The sequence below is a fragment of the Nothoprocta perdicaria genome, unplaced genomic scaffold (genome assembly GCF_003342845.1).
Source record: "Nothoprocta perdicaria isolate Ctin4 unplaced genomic scaffold, notPer1 scaffold_208, whole genome shotgun sequence".
Classification (NCBI taxonomy): domain Eukaryota; kingdom Metazoa; phylum Chordata; class Aves; order Tinamiformes; family Tinamidae; genus Nothoprocta; species Nothoprocta perdicaria.
The window spans coordinates 1,047,130-1,070,060 of NW_020455294.1; the positions used below are offsets into that span (position 1 = coordinate 1,047,130).

The window sequence follows — 22,931 nt, forward strand, 5'->3', positions numbered from 1 at the left end:
AAAAAAAAAAAAAAAAAAAAAAAAAAGTGCACACACGTGCAATATATTTTTCTAAAGCAATCTCTTAAAGATTATATTCTGGGGAATTTTAGCTAAGTACTGTTAAGAGCAGTCTTTTATATGCTACTGCAGTACCACCCGGGAGTATTCTTCTGCACTAAGCCAGATATCTCAAGCAAAGAAAAAAAAATCCAAAGCTTCTGTTTGAAATTTGCTGGATGTCAGCTGATATAGTCTTGATGAAAGGACTGTTAGTTATAAACATTATTTAAATATGCACAGCTTCAAAGAATAACATGTCAAGTCAGTACATCAGGCATTATATCAGAGTTATTAAAAAATAGTGAGGAGGAAGTATGTATTTGGCAGAGATTAGCCAAGGTTCAAGCATTTCATAAAATTTAGAATATTTTCCTAGTCAGCCTCTCAAATGCATACATAATTATTTGTTCAACCACATTTCATCTGTGCATCTTTGGCTTGATGAGATCAGACTCCATGGAAAGCCAGGCTGCACAAAGACTGCAAGGTACATAGCAAAAATTTCAGAGATATTTAAGGATYTAAATCTTAAAGAAATTGCTGGGAAATTTCTTAAGCTTTTTTTGGGAAAACATTTAATGCCTTAAGATCATAAAAGATACAATTATGAAGAACTTCTAAAAATCACCTAATCTATTTTCCTCATCTAAAAATAAATAAATAACTACGCCAAAATTATTATTTTCATTTGAACTTTGAAAGCCTGGACTTTCACAGGAAAGTGGTCTATTAACAGTCAGGAAAGCGGTCTATTAGGTAAGTAAGTGCTATGAGGAGCCAAGTGTGGTCCCTTTAGATCAGACATATAGAAATGAGAATTAGGCACAATCTCTTTAACTCTCTGGAGTCATTTTCCTGAAATAGCCTTAATTCATTTTCCAGCCTTCATTTGCTACCTGCCTCTTCAGGAAAGCCATGCTCTTGGGACTGACCCTCCCGGAGGGTCATTACCAAGAACTGTTTTTAACTGAGTCTGGGAATGTGAAGAAGGTTAATGTCAGTGGAACCACAAAATGGAACCTCAAAAGATTTCTGGGGAATGATGAAAGTCCATCATCTCATTCACATGTGGGAGCAGTTCTGGGGAGGGAGCTAAATCCCTCTCTTTTATGCCTCCTCGTACTATGGTTGGGTTTTCCTTTTTGGGAAAAAGTTTGAGTTTTTTCACTTTCAGTAGTCTAAATAGGTAGATTTTTGGAAAGTGCTACATGGGGCATGTTTGTATTTGTTTGTTTTCTTTTCCATCTTTACCTGAAGTGGACCCAGAGAGACCTGTGGCAAAAGCTAGTTAAAAGCACCAGGAGGTCACTCCTATCAGCCAAGAGCTGGGTGAAAGTAAGACCGAATGGACAGCCAAGCTGACCCCGAGGCTCTGAGGTATTTTGGGCTGAAGGAGTGGGCAAGAACACTACTTAAGTTGATATAAGCATATAAGAATTCCCTCCACCAGAACAAAGGGTTAATGGCAATTATCCACTTCTTGGAAAGTGTTTTGAAGAGAGACACTACAGGACTTCAAGGAGTCCTGGATCCTGAGCATGAGTTTTCCTGAGGAGAAAAGGACAGCACAAGGATCAAATAGAAGGGTTTTTTTTCCCATAACATACTTTGTCTCCCCCTTCACTCCAYACAAACACTTCCTCTTTTCCACTAAAATATATCAGCCCTTAAAATTTCGCTGTGTATGAATTCTGTTTGATTGAAAAAACAGTAGGGGTATGATCATCCCCTTGTGTTTTAATGCCTCTTCCTGGCCTTTGTACCAAACCTTAGAAATCTTTAAGTGCAAAAGTGATGAAATAGAAAGCTAATTCCGGAAAGAAGTGTTGAATTACAGCACTCAAGAACAGCAGAGTACCCCATTTCCTTTCTCTTCAAATGTAATTGAATATTGGTCTTTTTCAGGGAGAATTTTGAACACACTATGTAGAGGCAAGAGTGACAAGGCAATTTAAAATCAGAGGAAGACCATAACCAGAATAGTGTCTTGTTATTACTGCAGTTCTATCTTCTCTGCTGAAGGCAAACATGGTCACAAAAGGAAAATATTACCAGCAGAAATGTGTACGTGATAAGACATTTTAATGATAGAATGTACTTTACAAGTTTGTCTTTCTCTTTTTCTGTTAGTTTTCAAATTGCCTGYTTAGATACAGGGGCACATTGTTACATGTGTTCTATGTGAAAACTAAAAAAAATAAAAATAAAGAAACCTTTGAAAAGGCAAAACACACAAAGAAGTCCCCTAATCCATTTCTCCAAAACAAATAAAAATACTTCACTGCTTTTTCACACATAACTTCATTAGAAYGATCTGGAAGAGAAGAGTCAGGGGAGAAAAGTCATGATTGTGAAAATAAAGWCTGTAATGAGCAAGAAAAATGACTTATAAGCCATTTCCATTACAGCAAGTAGGCTGTTTTAATGGCTTCTCTGAATGTTACAGTTAGCTAKATTTTGGTAGTGTCTTGTGACTGACATAAATAGGTAAGATTGAGGCACTTGGCTGTGTTTAATTAATGCGCTTTGTAAGGTAACCAAAACTGGAGGATAGAAGTCTACTCAGATACTCAGGAAAGGGGGATTAAAATACAGTTTGAATARATTTTTGATATATATTCTTAAAGTTCTCCAAACGTAACTTCAGAAAGAATGCAGTATTATTACCTTTAAAAACAAACATCCTTTTCTGTTTGGAATTCATGCTCACCATATTGTTATTCATTTCAATAGTTTCTGCTAYATTCAGAATTAATGTGATAAAATTATTCTTTCAAATTACTTGGAGAGAACAAGAATCAGAAGTACAATAGGTTGCTTTTGTGCTTTCTGTGTCAAAACTCTGCTTTGCAAAATAGAATGTCCAAAGGTAAGTTTAGAGGAGTACCATTCACTTCTGAGAATGACAATTTATGCAAAAATATTCTACCATTGTTAARGTATGAAAAACTACAAATCAAGTTATGGGCAAATACAAATATAGCTTATGAGTGAGGCTTCCCTCCCAATGACTTTCTGTAATATATCTTGGGATTCCCTGTCTACAATGCTGAAAAGCATGCTTGGAAGAGCTGAAAGGCTATTTCGGTTCTGACAATTACAAGCACTTTCTGCAAGGAAAAATACTTTCAGAATACTCTCAGAATATATGTGCTTCTTTTTGCAAGAAACAGAATAGTTAATGAAAGAAGCTGAGCAGAGATCAGAAAAAGACAGGCTGGAACAAATTGCTAGATTAAGCAACAACATCTTATCAGGAATAGGTGACAATGTCTCAGCAGTTCACAAATGGACTATCTATGATCTTAACCAGACATGCATTAAAAGTTGTGGTCAATCTTGTGTGTTGAATTTGTGTGTCAAATTGTAAACAGATACAATCATAAACTTTCCTTGAGGTGCTGAGAAGCACTGCTTTCTACATAAATCAAAGAGAGCTGACCTCCAACGAAGTAGTCRAACGCTTCCAGGATGATGCTTATAATTGGGTTGATGTTTGTGTTCCATCCCATCTAACTTTAATAGATATCAGCAGGATCATATCTGGGAGAGGAGCCAAATAGCCTAAAAAATCTGTTACGAAGCTCAGCAGTCTGTCTGCCAGGCAGCACAGGTCATCATGAACAAACCACCTCGATGCTCTTTTCTGTGCACTGATTCCCCAAAGAATGCAGAATCCAGTGCAACGTCTGCTGCTTAATATTCATAGTCCTCCATGGCCACGGACCTGGATACCTTAGAGAGAAACTCTACCTTTCTATCCATGACCTCTCATGATACATCTTCATTCTGTTTAATAACAGGAGACTCATCTAGTGTGGGAGCTTTCACATAAGCTAGGCCTTAATTATGGATCTTGTTCCAATGGGAGACCAGAAAGGCTACTCACTTCACTGCTTGCACAGTGAAAAACAAAATTGAAAGATAAAACTGAAACTGCAAACTGAAAGATAAAGAGGATAGAAAAGAGAAAATGTGTTTCCTACTATGCAATTAATATTACAAATGAAGAAATTAGCAGGCTGTCCTGTTTATATTATTTCAATCAGGTAGGTGATTCTCAAAGTCTGCACTACAAAATGTATGAATATATTGGAAACTGTTTTTTTTTTAATTCACTCCTGCTGTGCCATTGCTGTAAACATGCACATGGGTATCTATACATACTGAGCAATGTTTCAAAGGCTCTTTCAAAGTTCATCTCAGGAGCCTGTCTATTTTGAAATATAATGTAACAGAGATGTACTGTGTCCAAGCTAAGTAACCAGTTTATTAAGGTCCTCCTCAAATAATTTTTAGCAAGGTTTGCTGAAAGTTGTACATCTTTTATGACAGTATTCYGACATGTTTTTATGTTCCTACAATTCCAATGGATGAGACATGTTGTGAACATTACAATTAATTTTTTCCCTAAATCTTGCAGTCATCATTCCTYAAGATCTTTTAAGAGTCACCACAGGAGATGTTTTCATTTTCTGCCAACTTCCTTTCTTATCATCCACCCACTCACACAAAACTCATCTRTGCACACACATTTCATGCAGTTCTCCTGTCCGAGAATTGCTGAAATATTGGTTAGGTAAGGAATTTTCAGGCACACTGTGAATAATTTTCATACAKCTGTGAAGTATGAAAGAACCTCCTTCCCTCTCTGTCTCTGCAAGCTCCTTTTTTTTTTCCCCACATCTACAATATTCATTTAATGCCATGACTGTAATCTCCACTTTTTTTTTTAACTCCTCACTCATCTACTTTTTTTCCATGAATTTTACAATGGCACAATTGTAAAATGGCAATGGTTTTCTCATGGCATTTTTCCTTATCAGTCTTCCTTCTTCCACTAGAAAGTATCTCTAGGATCCTTTTACTGCAACAGCCTTTTCTGCTACAGGCAGCCTCAGCCAATTAGTCAGTCCTATTTTCCCTAATGAAATGCAAGGATCTTCAAGTGATGGCCTGCAGACCACAGCGGAATAGCCAGTCTCAGCATGCAGTGAGGAAGGTCAGCAAAGAGATTGATGGGTATAAGAATATTTGTTCCGCAGACCCTCAAGGAGAGAGCAAAGATCAACCGTCTCAACCCCAACTGAGTCACCAGCCACCTGACTAGAGGTGACCTCTCTATTTTTCCACAGTAAATTTTCCCTGATGGCGATGCCATGGAATTTCCTGCAGCGATGAGTTTAGAGAACCCCAGGAGATCCCAGTGTTACACATTCAGGTACAGATAGTCATAGATGGTTAAACCGAAGTATCAAGCTAAGCTGCCTATTAAGCAACCACAACAGAGACAGCCCAGCCATGGCTGGCAAGAAATAAAGAAGGAAGTTTTCCTTCACATACTGTGAGTGAACTCTGAGAAGCTTTATAAAAGATTAAGAGCATTAAGGTAATTAGAAGTGATTCTTGATAATAGTTTTGGGCTAGTTTATTACTTTTGACAGTAGTTTAGCCATTTGGAAGAGCTGGAAAAACTTTTGGAGCTTGCAGACTTAACTAGAAAAAAAGGACTATAGTAGAGATAGCTGTTCTAGGAAGTTGTTCTTTTGATTTAGCATATATTGAAAACAAAAATAACTTTAATCTGCTTGCCACTGTGGTCATAGTAATACATATCAGGAAATATATGTGAATAAACAGACTTTTCATTTATTTTGAGAAGATTAAATACCTCCACAAAGGAAAAAAATGCAATTAAAATAAACTTCTCTTTTACAATTAAAAATATCTTTTCAAGGAAGTAGGCAATTAAAATACTGAAAAGATTTACTGTATCTGTTATAAAAGAAAACAAAGAAAGTTTTGCTTTATCCATCATCTTGAATTACCTGTCAGATTGGTTCTGAATACAGAAACAACAGGACATTTATAGCTCAGTTTTGCTGAGAAAGAGAAAAGAACATTGCTGAAGTAGCCCTGAGGCATAGCCCTGAGGGCTGTGCTGCCATCCAGAGGGACCTGGACAGACTGGAGGACTGGGCGGCGAGAAACCTCATGAGGTTCAACARGRRCAAGTGCAGGGTCCTGCACTTGGGGAGGAATAACCCTGGACACCAGTACAGATTAGGGGTGGACCTGCTGGAGAGCAGTCCSGCAGAGAGGGACCTGGGTGTCATGGTGGACGACAAGTTGACCATGAGGCAGCAGTGTGCCCTGGTGGCCAAGAAGGCCAACGGGATCCTGGGGTGCATTAAGAAAAGCGTCTCCAGCAGGTYGAGGGAAGTGATCATCCCCCTCTACTCAGCCCTGGTGAGGCCACATCTGGAGTACTGCGTCCAGTTCTGGGCTCCCCAGTACAAGAGGGATGTGGAGCTGCTGGAGAGAGTCCAGCGCAGGGCTACCAGGATGATCAGAGGCCTGGAACATCTGCYSTATGAGCAAAGGCTGAGAGAGCTGGGCCTGTTCAGCCTGGAGAAGAGGAGGCTGAGGGGGGACCTGATCAGCGTGTATAAATACCTCAAGGGAGGCAGTGAGGAGGAGGGGGGCGGCCTCTTTTCAGTGGTGGGCAGGGATAGGACTAGAGGAAATGGCTTCAAACTGAAGCATCGGAAGTTCCACAGGAACTTAAGGAAGCATTTCTTCACTGTGAGGGTGACAAAGCACTGGAACAGGCTGCCCAGAGAGGTTGTGGAGTCTCCTTCTTTGGAGATCTTTAAAACCCGCTTGGATGCAGCCCTGTGCCACGTGCTCTAGGTGACCCTGCGTGAGCAGGGGGGTTGGACTCGATGACCTCTGAGGTCCCTTCCAACCTTCGGCATTCTATGATTCTATGACAAGTGAAAGGGCTAAAAGTATTCAAATGCTGTCTACCACTTCTGCAGGTGTAGAACACAAGTGCTGATATAAATCCAGGAGGAAATGAAGAAGCTGGCCATACTACAGGCACCACAAAGGAAAAAAGGGAATTAGATTTGTCAGTAGGATCCCTACACTTCTCCCAACTAAATGCAACAAAAGATGTGAAAAGCTTCTGAAGTCACCATCAGGAATAGAGAGAATGTATCCTGCTAGYCACTGGCATTAGTAATATATTTGGTCAGGTTTCTTTTTGACAAAGAAAAGTAAAATATGCACGCAAGGTTTATGCTTAAAAGCAACTGTTTATTCTAAGCTTGTTTTAAGGATAACACATTTTTAAGAAGATTTGTTCATATAAAAATGAGATTGCCATGGCAACTCTAACTATAGAAAGCTGGAGTAATTACTTTGACAAAATCCTACCTAACACTTTTTTCTTCATAACAAGAATGTGTAAATACCTGGTTTTAAGCTGCATTTACCAGAAATGTTACTCATCACTGATTCTTCCTCTGAGGCATAGAAATACAAACGTGCATGCTTAAGGCAAGCTGAATAGTGCAAATGCAATTTTCAAACACATAATTCAAAATGAAAATCAGATCATACACATTTGCTCTTGGAGAGAAGAGAAAAAACGAAAAGAATGTTGCATTTCATTTTCATATTGCCAGATCTCATTCAATAAACTATTGTCAATTCATCTTTAAGTGTAATCAATCAGGGTTCACTTTTGTGAACAGCAGAGAGCAGGAGTTAAAACTGCAACTTTACATACTTAAAATATCTTTATATAAACAGATCTGTTGAAAGTGTGCATTCAATATGCACTCTGCATTGCACATTGTGGACTTCTCTATGCGACTGGGACAAGTTTAAGGTTTCTGTTTATCCCTCCATTCTGTGGCAGAGAGGCACTCTGCTTTCCCTGGCACAGTGCGTGGGTGAACCATCCCTGGCAAGCCTCTCTAGTTCTGCTGACCTCTATGTTTGTCAGTTAATGCTTTATCCAACATTTCTGCTATGCTTCTTGGAGCATATAATAGCCATACAGGCTTGGTTCCTATGACCTTACTTGTTTGATTAAAAAAAAAAAAATCGCAGATCTTCCTCTCAGGCCTTCCTGTGCAGCTTTGATTAGCTGGTATCATAGAAGACACTGGCCACAGAAATGAGTGATTGCATTGAAACAGGGATGAAAATGAACAATATTTTGCAATTTGCCTCTCATTAGCAGAAAAGTATTGCTTTCCCTAGTCCTGCTTCTTCCCTTTGCTAATGCTGTCTTACGTTACAGAGTTATACTGCTTAACTACAACATGTGACTTCTCTCTCTTGTCCATGATTCTGTGACTTCAAATGTATTTATAAATCCCAAGATGTTAGTCATGGGCTGAAAGACTATTCTTTTGTCTGGTCAGATAGTCATTAATGAGTTATACAATACTGGGAATCATACAGAAGTGATATCAGTACAAATACCATGAAAAATCCGGGAAATCAGTATCTTCCACGAAGGCCGATGATTATTTTTTACAGACACTTTTGTTTTGCAAGGTGCTAGAAGTCACACAGTTTCATCCTATGCTGTTGCATCATTGCCATCATCATTCCAAACATCCTGATATTTTTCAAATCCAACTACCCATGACAGTCCAGTTGGGAGACTGAATTCAACACAACAGCTCTGTTTTCTAGTGATTCCCAGACCTAAAGATAGGTTAATGTCCCCTAAATAATTAGAATAATTATATTATTGCCCATCTCCAATGATTACAGAGAACTTCACTTCAATGAAGTGTGTCTTCAACATTGCACCAATGGCAGCAAGTGACTCAGAAATTCCATGTGGACTTCTATTTTCTACCAACCTCTGACTGAGTCACAGTAAGAATATTTTAAAGAATTAGGTTCATAAGATGGATGCATTAAAAAAAATGCATCTAATCCTGAATTTTGAAGCCAAAGGAAATAGGAAAATTTAAACCAAATGGAGATCTGCTGAGCTGTCTGTTTAAYCATCCAAATTAAATACAGCCCATTATCCTGTCTTCTGTTGTTGAACGTYGTGTTCTGAGCTTTAGTAATTTGAYAGACTAGAATTGGAGCTCCTTCCTCACAGTTCTTAAGTAAAAACATTTGCTGCCCTGAATGCTACATTTACCTTTTGATCAATGTATTTATTTTCTTCAATTGCAGATCTTTTAGAGTGGTCACACGAGGAAGAAGAAGCTGAAGGAAGTCTTCGCAGCAAACAGCTGGTATCTTGCTGCTGACGATCAATAAACTGCTTCATAAAACTTTCCCTGGTGAACAAATAGAAGATAATGAAGGATTAAAAAAGCAATTAGAATTATTACTATTATTTTTAATGTCCTACAACCCATTAATGCAAAGAAAAAAATACAGGGGTATAGTTGGTCAGACTGCAGAAACAACTGATTAAACAGCTATCAAATACATAACTGAAATGGGAGGTGGATGTATGTAGCTTCAAAGAAAAGCTTTTTTAATAATTCTGGTTTTTATTTATTTGCCAATTAAAGTGTTAAATATTTATTTAAAGCCCCTTTGCATCTTTCAGCTTTTCTTGAGTTCTTTACACGAGCTGTTATTTCAATGCTAAGCAAATGCTGGTATAATCCAAAGGAAACATACTTTCTGCCAGAAATTATTTTCAAGATTTTCAAGATTTCAAACAACATCTGTTCAAAAACTGCTCTGAAAGCCAATATTAAGCAGTTTAGCTATGGATCACATATACCATATTTAAATGCTATAAGTCTTTCTGTTTACAAGAAATGCATGTTTATCCTGCTGTGTTTTAGGTTTAGAGATAAACTATTCCCTGTATAAACTGACTATATTATAACTAATCTCTATCTGGAGAGCGTGTTCTACAAAGTACAGTTGCTTTAGGTATGAAGTTTTGCTTTCCTAGAGATTGTTTAAAGTTTTTCTGTAGTTAGTAAGATAACATATTAAGCTAGAGTATGTTGGGAGAAACGACATTAGAAAGAAATACTGAAAAAGACAAGGACTAGGAGAAAAACACCCCCAGTATACAACTAAACAGTATTGTGGAGCTAAAAATAAAATAGCTATGCCTCCTCCTTAARGGGGGAAGGCTTTTCTTCCTGACCCTTCCATCCAGAACCATTCTTTTCATGCAGCTGAGAGGGCAGCACCTGATCAAACCAGGTGTATTAGCTTTCTTAAGAGCTTAACCAAAATAAATGTAATCTGAAGAGATACGAACACTGAGAGCTGTCTCTTACCCCATGCCCTCTCCCAGTGTGGGCTCGCTGGTGACGGTGGAAGAGGCAAAGCCTGTGTGGCCGCCCTGGGCTGCAAGCTCAGTTTTAGCAGTCTGTGTGCTTGAGCAGCCTTGGATTGCTCTGATCTGCTCTTGGGACCATGTCAAGAATAATTACACTATAACTGACCACCTAGGGGTCAACCAAGGGTCTGGTACTTTTGTAAATTCTGTTTTACAGAAAAGTGTTACCTATTCAAATCCAAAGAGGAGTCCAGGTCATTTTAGCATAACTGCTATCGGACAAGCTAGGCAACCCGTTCTAATGATTTGCATTGGGTCACATCTTAAAAAAAGCTAGATGAGAAGAGATTAGACTGCGAGCTAGTTACCTCAGCCAAGAATATAAAACCCAAATGGGAGTGAAGGAACAAAATGCACTTTCTAATCATATTCTACTTGTATCAGTTATGCCTTGTTCAGTGAATCTAGTTGTGTGTGACATGCAGAGAGCTACAATTTTTTATTTTGAAAATAAAATGCATCAGACTCCAATCTGATTCTGTTTCAGTTTTGATTTTCTAATTATCTGTTCAACCCACAAGCAAAACATTACACACTTTTAGTGTTTTCTGGTATCAAAGAGATTTATAGCATATAAGCAAAGGAAGCATTTCAATACCTTATTTTTGGAACTGTGAAATCTGAAGGAAGCTTGGAGATTTTCACCATTTGTGGCCTGTTAGGAAATTTTTCAAAGATGCGTAAACGCAATGGAAGCTTCTCCTTTGTGTCTGCATTTGCCTCACTTTGCTTTAGCTAAAAAAAAAAAAAAAAAAGAGAGAGAGAAAGAAATGAAATGGTAGAWTTTTTTTTGCTTTGTTGGATTGCAGCCGCTTTGCTTTTCAGAATCTAAGAACAACAACAGCAAGAAACAGAAGATGGCAGCAAAGAACTGCAGAGGGTAAATCTGATACTCAAGCGTTTATGGGCTAGCTTGGGCTAGAAACTGATAAATAACAAACAATTTCATACACCTTTATTTGAAAGTCATAAAATGTGAAGATTACTAATAATTTTAATTTTAAAATATGAAGCATATTGGAGCATTTTTTAATATGCTGATTTCTACATTTCCTTCACAGTTTATCAGGGAAATAAACACCAATGCTTTTTTCTTATTAGACACATCTTTCTGTAYATGTTGACAGCTCTTTGATTTTCAAACAGAGCACAGCATTTAAAAGGAGAATATTTAAAATTTTAAATGCATCCAGCCCTCAGAACATGAAATATCAGTAAAAAGAACATTTCGATGAATATCCTAAGAAGTAAGAAAGGACTCCACAGTGTTCATCCACATCAGTACACTCAGATACTGAGTTGCATCAAATCACATAAGGCATTTGGCACTCATAAGAGTCTTTAAGTGTCACGTAATGAAGTACAATATTACTGATATACCTACCTATACAGAAAAATGCTCAATGCAACTAATGAAATATTGTATAGAAGAAATGTGATACAGAAATACTACTCCTGAATTCTGATTACCTTATGCAGCTGAGGTCATTAAAACAAAATATTAAGTCAAAAAAAAGTCACTAACAATTGAAAAGTTTAGTAGGGATCTATGTTTATGTTAAATGGGAAGTTGAACATTAAGAATATACTGATTTCTATATGTCCAAATATCACATACTATTTTAATAAGCATAGTTATAATTGAGCCCCCTTAGATGTAAAGTTATGTTCTCTTTCTCCTACTTCCTTGGGAAGCAGGCTGAGGAGCTTACATGTTAAAACAGCTTTTCAAGAGGAGCACCTGCCACGAGGAATAGTGCTGACAGACATCAGCTATAGATTTTTACCAGGGTGAACTGGCCAGGACATCATCAAATGGAGCTTTAACTCCCATTCGTGCTGCCTCGTGTAATGTCTGCTCCCACAGCATGCCATAGAAAACCTCGCTGCTGCTCTGCTGTCCTGTCAGCACCAGCATCACTTCCAGCCTTAGGACAGCTTAAACGGAAAATCAATTCATATTTGGTTGGATATGAACTGTCATGTGGACTAAGAACTATTTGAAGGGTTGCAAACAAAAAGCAATGCCAGTGATGAAACTCTGAAGAGAAGGCCAATATTGCAGAAATCTGTGTTATGTCCATTCCTACTTAGCTTCTTCATTAATTGTCCTTAAAAGGAAGAAATTATGGCATTAATAAAATAAGAAAAAGTAAAGAGTTGCAAACACCACTGAGGACAAGGAAAAGGACATATTTAGAAACAGGGTGGGGATATAATAAAAACTGAAAAAAAATCTAGAGCAATAAGAGCAGAAACCAAACAAGAGCTTGTAATTCAGCACAGCATCAAAAGGTGAGTTTGGGCACCAATTACATAAGCAGCCAATGGCTATTCTCACAGGCACTCTCTGTTGACTAGATAATATATAATTTTAGAAATAGGCACAGAAGTCAACAGCTCCTCACTGCTTTGCGCCGAAGTGTCTGCATTTGGTGTGTATTCCGTTCCAAATACCATTTTATCAGCTTCACAYTGACCAGGCAAGATAGTTTAGAAGTGAACCATAAAAAAAGAGTTTTACAGAAACTGACTGTGGGAGAGGAGAAAAAAAGAGAGTGAGACTAAAGGGACTCGATATTTATACTTCAGCAACCATAACTAATAACAACGTATGGAGGAAGATGTGAAATTATGAATGAAATATTTCAATACAAATTACTCCAAGAATCTGTYATAAATTTATCCTATCCTAGATATAGGAATAAGAGGATCAAATTAAGAAGGGGAATTTTTAGGCTGAGAATAATGATTAATATCCTTAAATGGAAATCTATGAGTTCTKTAAAGAGATCTCTGGTGGAAAGTGCCACATCACTTCCAATTCTGACTAGACAGAACGCTTGAAGTATCAGAGTACCAYGGAAGAGAAAGCTTTCATTGACAAAGAAGTGAGCTGCACATAATTATACAGATTTTCTGAACCATTATATTGTTGAAAAGTCTTTTTTGCAGAGGTCACTCCTTCCCCTCGGGTAATTTCTAGAGCAAAACGAATGCTAGGTTCTTGTTAGGTATTTTAATAGGAAAACATTGCACAGACATGCAGGTTTTGACATTGACATAAAATGTCTGCTATAGCTACAGACTCCTGTTCACAGGAGTCAGTGCACACAGAGCAGAGGACACAGGATGGATGGCAATGCTGTCTGAAATCTGCACAGCACACACATTAGTGAGAACTAGAGCTGAAGTGCTAAGCAGGGGAACAGCAATAGTCCCAAAGCAGAATGATTCCAGATAGGCTTTAAAATAATCCCAACTGAAAGCAATTCTACAGAATATCTCCAATTACACATGCTGTGATAATATTACATATTGCAGAGCTTGAGGCATTTAACACTGAGTTCTTCTCTACACATTTAGGTTGTAATTGTTGCTCCACATGACGTATATCCTGTTTTGTACTGCTGCATAAATTCTTCAAATTTCAGCTTTCTTCAGTGCATAACAAGCACATGTATTTTTAAAAGTACAGTACTAGGCTGAAATGTTGTAATGAATGCAAAGTGCTGTTAGCAATTGCTCAACCCAAAATAAAACATCAGGCCATTTTCTCCAGATATTTAAAATTAATATTATGAATATTAAAATTAATATTGAAATTATTGAAAAAGAGATACACACTGGCCTGATTTGTTCTATATAGTTCTTGTCTCCATCTCCAAGAGCTTACCAGGAGCAGTTCACCAAACTTTTGTCAGCCTGGCATAGAAGGTTTCCTGCAAAGGAACTGATGTCTACTTTGGCCAGGCTTAAGTTTACAAGGGCCTAGTTAAGGGCACAAGCCAGTACAGGTGTCTGCCTTGGACCTAGATCAGAAGAAACAAGATCAAAACATATGTAAACGATGAGGTGTGAAGGAGAGGAAATCTCAGCCTGGGATTCCACAGATTCACAGTAGCTTGAATGACACACTCAATACAAGGGCCTTGGCATCAAGAAACCCAGATCTAATTCAGATAACAGTCTAAGATGAGCACAAAAGACAGCTGTGAGAAAGACAGACTTACTGGTGAATAGATCAGTATATTTATATTTTTCTGAAAGACATTACGGCCATATGTGCATTTGATTTGGAGCAATTGGAAGTGAATCGCCCAAWCATCCCCACCTGTTATATACTAGGTTAGTTTGTGAACCATTTCAGTGAGAAGTCTCACCAAGCTCCTCTTGGAGGAGACAAAACCACAAGCTCCACTTCCATTACTCACAGATACACTCCAAGGGCAGAGACTGACCTAAGGATCAAAATTAACGGCTGGTCCTTAGGGTGGCTTCAGACACCATGTGTGATGGGTCATTTAGTCCATGGTATTAGGTTCAAACTATTCTGAAGCAAACCCACTAAATGACTATACTGAAAGTGTAGTGGCCTTAGCACCAACTACTTCATTCTGCTGATTCTCTTCTGTAGCACAGCTGAGGGCATCAAGGTGGGATGATTTCACATCATTTAATGCAGTATCAGCTGTAAATTTATTTGTAAATACAGGGCACAAATAAACATGTCTTTGAAGAATGTGCCTTTGTGTAATGTGTAAGACAAGAGGGGGATTTACTAAAAGAGGAATTAGGGTAATTAATAGCGGCCCTTGAAAGCAAAAAGACTCTCTAAGTGGGTGTCCTAAATATAGGGAAAGGCATGAATGTTAGAAAAGTGAGATGGCTAGCAAGAACAAGGGGTAGTGTTAGCTCTATAGCACAGACCAGCAGTAGTCAGACAACTGTGTTGGAATGGTCAAAAAGCAATCACAGGAGTTAATCGTGTTGGAAGAAACTGACATTTCCCACATAATGATGAGGGTCTGTCCAGACCAAGACAGCACAGCACAAGGCTCTTAACAAATTCCCACACCTCTGCCAGCTGTGAAAGGCCCCTCATCCATGTTTCAGAAATAAAAGCAAAAGCTGTCACTTACAATTTTGTTTTTGAATGTATGGTATATCGCATAGAGTACATATAAATATGYGGTATATTACAACACTTCAGGCACACAGACATATACGCAATGTTACATAGAACCGCAAAGCGAAGGCACGAAATGGTGATTCTAAACCTTTTTATCCTGAAACACTATGATATTCTAATCACACAAATAATAACCTTTTTGACTTCACTCTGGTCCGAGTGAAAGTAGCATGTTCTTGTAAAGCATGTATGCAACTTCTTCGATAGCAATGCAGCTTCTTCARTAGCAATGCAGCTTCTTCGACAGCAGCACCTGGAGCCACTGAGGGGACATTAAAGCATTGGAGACTACAAGTCCTGCAGTCCCACAGTGCGTCTCCATTTCTACCACAGGAGACAGACTGCAGTGTGCTTCAGAGCTCCAGATAAATGCAGGATGGTTTCACATCGGCCATCCAGCCCACACTCCCTTCTGCAGAAGCAGAGAGGTGGGAGAAGTGCCTGCACAGGCCAAAGTCTCATTATAGACTGCAGAGTCTCATTATAGACTGCAGCCAGGCAGCCTGCAATGTGGACGTGCTCCAGTCAGCTAATATGGACACAGACGTATTGACGGCGAGAGCAGTTCACAGAGCTAACGTATGTATCTGTGAACATCATTGACTTGCATTTAGAAACAGGAATGTACACTAATGCTCTGAAAGCTGAAATTTAATGCAGTCGCTAAGTTTCCAAGATGTTGACACTATGGTGAGAACATGGCAAAGGATAAATAGTTTTAACCATGTCAGAAGGGATAAGACCCACCCTTCCTAAGTTTTTGTTTTGCTTTGTTTTTACCCATATAATTTTGATCATGAAAGAACAGTTACACCATGGAAAATAAAGAGAATGAAAGATATACTTTCGAGTGGTCTGAGTCAAGGTAAGTGACTGACTGAGGTAAGTGAAATTCACTTAATCATTGTGTAAATATTTCAATGAAATAATATGATTATGAAAAATTAACTGCAATTAACTCCTTCATTTTAGCTGACAGTTTTTATAATGGCTGGAGATCAATCATGTTCAAAATTAAAAGCTTCACCATTGATACACAGAGTTTATTTAGGAACTGGCCAGTTGCCCGGAATAATTTCATGGTGAGTGTGGAAAGTTCAAACCTTTTGAGAAAGTTCAGGGGGGTCTCATTACAGGATAGTTTTAAATTAATATTATTTAGTACATTATGGTGCATTGTTATATACCCACATTTTTTCAGTGGGTATCTCCATTTAGAGCTCTTTTTGAAGAACTGAGTGTCTTTACAGTGTCTATGCTATGCTTGTAGGAGGATGTACTATGTGCTCCAAGACAAAACATTTTGAGGTAATGCAAATAAAGGAAAGGATGAAGGACATTATAAACTGAGACCAGCACCTCTGCAGTAGTTCTCTATAAGCTTTTGCTTATCTGAACACTCTGATTTACCCTCACCTCAGCTTGCCAAAAACAGCTTAGAAGGAAATGCAAGTAATTAGCAATAAATGACTTGTAAATCTCACAATTAAAAATCAGGAAGGCAGATTAAATGAGCCACTTATTTTCGTTTCTGCTATTACTCAGCTATGCAGATCTGGTAATCTTTTTATACGAATGAGCTTCACTAAAAGAAGGTACGTGCATGGGCAAACTTGCAAAGCCCACAGTGAGCTTTGGCATCAGTTTGTATGAACACTTTTGTTCCTGTGCTTGGGTTAGAGTTGAAGCAAATCAGTCATTTACAATTGCTTTTCTATTGACAATTAAATAAATAAGTAAACTCACATTTTTGTTTGTAAAGCAAACTGAACTCTCACAAACAGAAGGTAAAAAGCAATCTGAAATGTAAGGCCCAAAATATCGACAAAATCCAGTAGGTTGAGTTTGTTACATCTGAATAAACGTAATACTTGCAATAGGCAGTATTTACGATGTGTAGACCTTATTAGGTGTGACCATAGAGCTAAATAAAAGACTAACAAGGTTGGAAGATTTCAACCATACTTCACAGTGTTCAGGACTAAGTTCCCTCCAGGCTCTGTGGGGTGGTCCTGTGACAAAATTACAGTAATTATTTTTCTACTTTTTTTCCAAGTCATCTGAAATGACATGGAAGCTTTTACATGCAGTTCACYTGAGAATTGCTTGAAGCATGAAACCTGGGCTGTGCATTTCCTGCGTCAAGAGATGTAAGAGCTTGTGAGCTCTTAAGATGTGAGGATTGCTGGTTCAGCTTTGGGGACTGTGCTGGTTACAGGAATCAAAGTTGGTGAGGTCATGTCAGCGCTTCCTTCGGAAGCGGCCCCTTCAGTAAAATATTCACAGAATCAGAGAATCACAGAATCACAAAATGGCTGAGGTTGGAAGGTGCCTGTAAAGATCATCTAGTCCAACCCCCTGCTCCAGCAGGGACACCCAGAGCACGGAGCACAGGGCGGCATCCAGGCGGGTTGGGAAGATCTCCAGAGAAGGAGACTCCACAGCCTCCCTGGGCAGCCTGTGCCAGGGCTCTGGCACCCCCACAGGAAAGAAGTTCCTCCTCACATGGAGATGGAACTGCCTGTGTTGCAACTTACACCCATTGCCCCTTGTCCTATCACTGGCCACCACTGAGCAGAGTTTGGCTCCCTTCTCCCTACGTTCACCCCTCAGGTACTTACACATATTAATCAGATCCCTTCTCAGCCTTCTCTTCTCCAGAGAAAACAGCCCAAGCTCACTCAAGTCTCTCCTCGTACAAGTCCCTTCATCTAGTCCCTTCATCATCTTTGTTGCCCTCCTCTGGACCCTCCCTAGAAGGTCCACGTACCTCTTGTACTGGGGAGTCCAGAACTGCACCCAGTACTCCAGGGGCRGCCTCAGAGCTGAACCTCACCACAGTATCCTTAGGGAGAAAGTAACTGGAAACACAGCACAGTGCCAGCTCAATGCTGTGAGTTGGGTTAAGCAATATGCACCAAGAGTTTAGCACTTGGTCTTGCTCTCCTATCTGCTTTTAGTTAACAGTCCAAATCTAGGCTTGTCTACCGTCATAAATTTTGCCCTTTGAGCTCACACGAATAAAGAGGCACAATACAGGCAATCAAAAATGCCCCTCTTTGTAGGGATGGTAAAATGGAACCTACATTGATTTTAACCATATTCTGTGCTGCCTTGGGAAATCTTCAGTGAAATGTACCAAAAGTATGACTATAGTGTTGTTGGCTTCACAATAGAGACTGCACTGTTGATAGCGCAAGAGTAAAACAARCTGAAAAAGTTTTTGGCAGAGGGAGGAACAAGATTACTTACGTATTTCTCATACACACAAGGTCTTTTTTTAATAAAAAACTTTTTTTTGTGTCACAAGGCTTATAAGTTGCAAGTAGTACAATTTGAAGCTGTGACTGCCATCTTCCAATTGTTCATTTAAATGACTTATTCCTCAGTTTTGCATGGATTCTTCCAAATTAGTAAGACATTGAGTAAGGTTTCACAAATAGGTTTTCGTAATAGTTTTCTTTCGGTAATTGCAGCTCCTATCAGTCTCTCAGGAAGAAATGTTGCCGACATGATGTGACTGCAATTCAAATGCTGCAAAGCTCCTCTAGCAAAATCTTGCTAAGATATAGTCCATTTATTTAATAAGGAATGGGAATCCAAGGTGTCAAAGATTTTCTCTTTTATTAACTGAGATAAATCAGATACGTTTGTCAGGCCCATTACTTCACACTGYCTACAGACCCAGGCAAACTTGATTATATTTCAGCGGTATTTCCAAGATTACTTCCCCTCTTACAGTGATATGCTACACTATTTTCAAAAGGTGAAATCTAAGATGCTGTGTAGTCCCATCTGCAATCAGGGTCCAAGAAATGTGTTTGCTAGACTAGATTCAAAGTTCTTGCCTTTAGACTCAGACACCTACCTGAAGTTATGGTTGTCTTCATATTTCTTCATAGTTATGATTGACAGAAGCACTTCTAGAAGTCTGTGCAGATAGATCTTAGGCTGACTACAGCTTTCAGACATATTTTTTTTTTCATTGAAAAAATAAAGAGTTTATATCCAGGATATTCTTAAGTTAGACGTCTGATGCTCAGTGTTAGGCATGATAAATGCAGGCCATATTATCTGTGATAAGACTCATCCCACTTAATTTTAGGTGTCCGAATGTCCAATGTATGGTTTAACTGAATCATCCAGACACTTTTTACAGAAAGCAGTATCTTCAGGTATCAACTTATCCCATCCTAACATACAAGTAAGACAAGTAGGATGGAAAATTCCCTTAGGGTACCTCCTTCACTGAATGAAGAAACAGCCTAAGATTACATCTGTACCAGCAACGTTAAAACACTGGACTATGGGCCTAAGAACTGGAAATCTTCGAACTGTTAAACTGTTAGTAAAGCCACTAGCAAGCAGTTTCACCCTGGGACAGCTAGTGTTCTCCCTAATGATGCCTGAGCACAGTTTGGGGCTTACCATGGCAGAGGACACTCCCAGTAGGCAGTTTGGACAATTCCTATTTTTGKAGTAAGTAGTTTTGGAAAGGGAAGAGCTTAGTTATATGTCTAGATGTATGTATACTAATACACCATGGCAGTAAGCCTGCTTTTGGTACACAGAAAAGATCCTAAACAGGTCTGTTTCTTGATTTAGATAGGCTAAATTCTGAGCTGAGGGTAGATGTCTAGTTAAGATAAGAAAAGATAAGATGACTTAGTTTAAATAAGACAAAACTCCATCCCTATTTTGAAACAATTCAAGGGTAGATACATTTCAGGGTGGATGGTTTAAAGTAGATAATAGAAATAAAGTATAAATTTAATCCTATCCTGCACACCTATTCTTGTAATAGTTTTTTTACATACAAATGCAACTTTGTCATTTTCAAATGCATTATTTTTTCTTGGGATAAGTAACAAATATTTTTGTTTCCATACAAACATTGCTAAACCACCAAATGACCTGTATTATAATAAAACCACAAGCATTACATGCTCTGCTTCATCAGAGAAACTGTGTAAGACTTCTCCAATACTGGGCACTGTTATTTGTTACAAATTCTATTTTTGATGAACAATAAGCACCTAAGATATCTTCAAGTGAGCAAAAGCACAAAATGCATGAATTCTTCCCTTGTACAAGCAGGATTGTTCAATATTGAGTGCAACATGTTCATCRAGGGTGATGGTAAAGTTCATTACAACCAAGAAGAATGCTTCTGTGCAGGAAGCAAAGGAAGCAGCACTGCAATGCTGCAATTCAGGGACTCTCAAATCTTTGCTTGCCTATTCCAGAGCCTTCACAAAGGAAAATTCATGGAGGTAGCTTAGTAAATGGTGCTTACCTACAGGTAGCCAAGACATACAACTTCATCTGCCCTGTTGGGTTCACAGAAAAATAGATCCAATCATCTGAGAGATGATAATTAGAAAAAGATTTTTAAAGGTTCTGACCACAGGCAGCTCCCATTTATTTTAAAAGAGCTGAGGACATGCAAGAGAAACAGGCTGTGAGTGACTGAGAAACTCATCATCTTGACCTCCTATTGGGATACAGACATTGGGAGAAGTATAAAAAAAGCAGAATGGCRATGAGGTCATTGAAATAAAAGGCTCATTCTGTAGGGGACCTCTGTGGCTCTGCTCATAGTTTAATAAAACAATATATCATTGATCTAGATTTTCTTAGCAATGAGGTATAGGAAGACTGGAATTTGATTCCCTAGCACAAAACCTTAATTCTGTGTGATGTATATAAGCTGATCAATGCATCCTCTGAGGAATTACATGGGATAATAACTGATGTGGACATGCAACATATCCAACTTGATTGACTGCTTAATTCCATCTGCACAGTAGGGAATACAACTGTGCTATGTGGACCTAATGGAATATTCCTAAAGCAACCTATGTATTTCCTATGAATCTGTGACTGCTGTCAGAGATGTAAGCGGTTACRTATATCTATATACTGAGTGATACTCATCGCAGATTGTGATGCAGATGCATAAGCTGTTGTGTGCAGCTTCTTTCAGTCGTGGCAATGCAGACCTGTGCCTACAAACAACATCTCCTTTTTTTGATGCTTTGCAGTGTTTATAAGTGTCACTGGAAAGGAACATTTTATTGTCAGTGATCAATGACTTTAATAATATCTTCTAATACTTAAAAGGTCACTACAAACACAACAAGTTTAATCTATTCATTATGATCACTATAGCTAGGACAAGAACACTTAATTTGCAACATCAAATGATACTATTCGAATGAGGCACATAAGAGAAATCTTGCTGACAGTGACAGTGAAACTCTGGAATACACTGATCAAATAGACTGTGAAACCTTTATTATTTCAGAATAGTCTGTATTACATTGTATTCTTTTTTTTTTTTCTTTTCATAATCCCACAGGGCAGTAGTCGAATCATGTTCTCCAGCTGAATGAGGGTAACTTTATACAATCATGTTATAGGACAGTCACAAGTTACACGATGAAATGATAAGCCCCAGCAGCAACACTAATAAGCTTTCCCTGTTGGTGATTGCCTATGCACTGGATGCCTAGTCCAACTACTTAGAACTGATGAAAAGTATTTATATACCCAGCTGCCAACAGATGCTTATTATGCTACTAAAAAGAACTATGTGTTTCTGAAAGAAGCATGTTGAAAACAAATTACATGAGAAAGTATAATGAAGCCGAGAATGTTGAACATAAAACTTCAGTTTGTTTCTTAAAATATCTTTTAAAAAACTTCTATATCTTTAAAGATTATATACCTACCTCTATACATAACAGAGCAGCAAGTACATTATTTTAAATATGCATTTGTGAAATTAAATATATATATATATTTTAGAAATCTGTTTGTATATTTTGTATTTTTTACAGATGATAGATTGACAAAATATGTTTGCCTACCATCACATTAAAAATAAAATGGATAGCAGAAAAACTTTGAAAAATGCTACTTAATCATTAGAAAAAAATCTATAACTAATTAATGTACAGAGCAGTAGCAGCACTAACTTAAGCAAGCTACAACACAAATGCATTACATATATTATTTGCCAAGATAAGCAGGTCTTTTGGAACTATTAAAACTATTAGTAACTCTGTTGAAAAAGCTGAATACTAAATTATTTCAATTTCCTTAAGAATGTACTGTTATTTAACATTGCAACTCCCAACACACAAGGATCTTTAATTATTAATGTAGTACTCTGTAAATCTTAAGACTGTATTGTTTTGCAAACTCTTTGGAGTAAACTCTCTTGAAATATAGGACCGCAGTTTAATACCAKTTAATTTAAATTCAAGAAAATATAACAATTGTTTCAACAGAATCTTTTATTTCTGATGAAATATATTTGGTTGCATTTCCACTACTGCATTTCCAATATTGAATGTATTGTATCAAAAAAGGCTACCTAATTGGAAAAAAAAAATGTTTAATCGAGTTTACTTTGCAGTACCTTCCAAACGGTAYATTTTACACACTAATGTAAAAAAATTACGTGTATCTCAGGTGGAGAAAAAAACACGTATTCAGGAATAAGGTAAGTTACAAGATTTTACTTCAGACAAGAAACATTATGCGTGATCTTCATTGAGTAAAAATACCCTTCCACAAAGACCTGATGCTGCAGTAATTAACCTGACTAGGCTGGCTGGGCCATTGATAACTAATAGATAATTAATAGATAATAAATCTTGTGGGTGTGATCATCTCCTCACTCATGTATTTATAACCATTTTCTACAGGTAGACATCTAGTTTAACAGAAACTGAAGTCAGATTCTAAAAGAGCGTGCCTTCACTTGCAGTA

At 38.0% G+C, this 22,931-nt stretch overlaps 1 protein-coding gene across 1 annotated transcript in view; it reads right to left on the reverse strand.

Moving 5' to 3' along the window:
• The window catches only part of NALCN (sodium leak channel, non-selective), a 206,297-nt gene that overhangs the window by 46,291 nt on the left and 137,075 nt on the right, over positions 1-22,931 (reverse strand). The window contains exons 15-16 of the mRNA XM_026038354.1: positions 10,779-10,915; positions 9,005-9,146 (exon numbers count right to left, since the gene is read on the reverse strand). Of these exons, the coding sequence (XP_025894139.1) occupies positions 9,005-9,146; positions 10,779-10,915 (279 nt within the window). The remainder of the gene's footprint in view (positions 1-9,004; positions 9,147-10,778; positions 10,916-22,931) is intronic.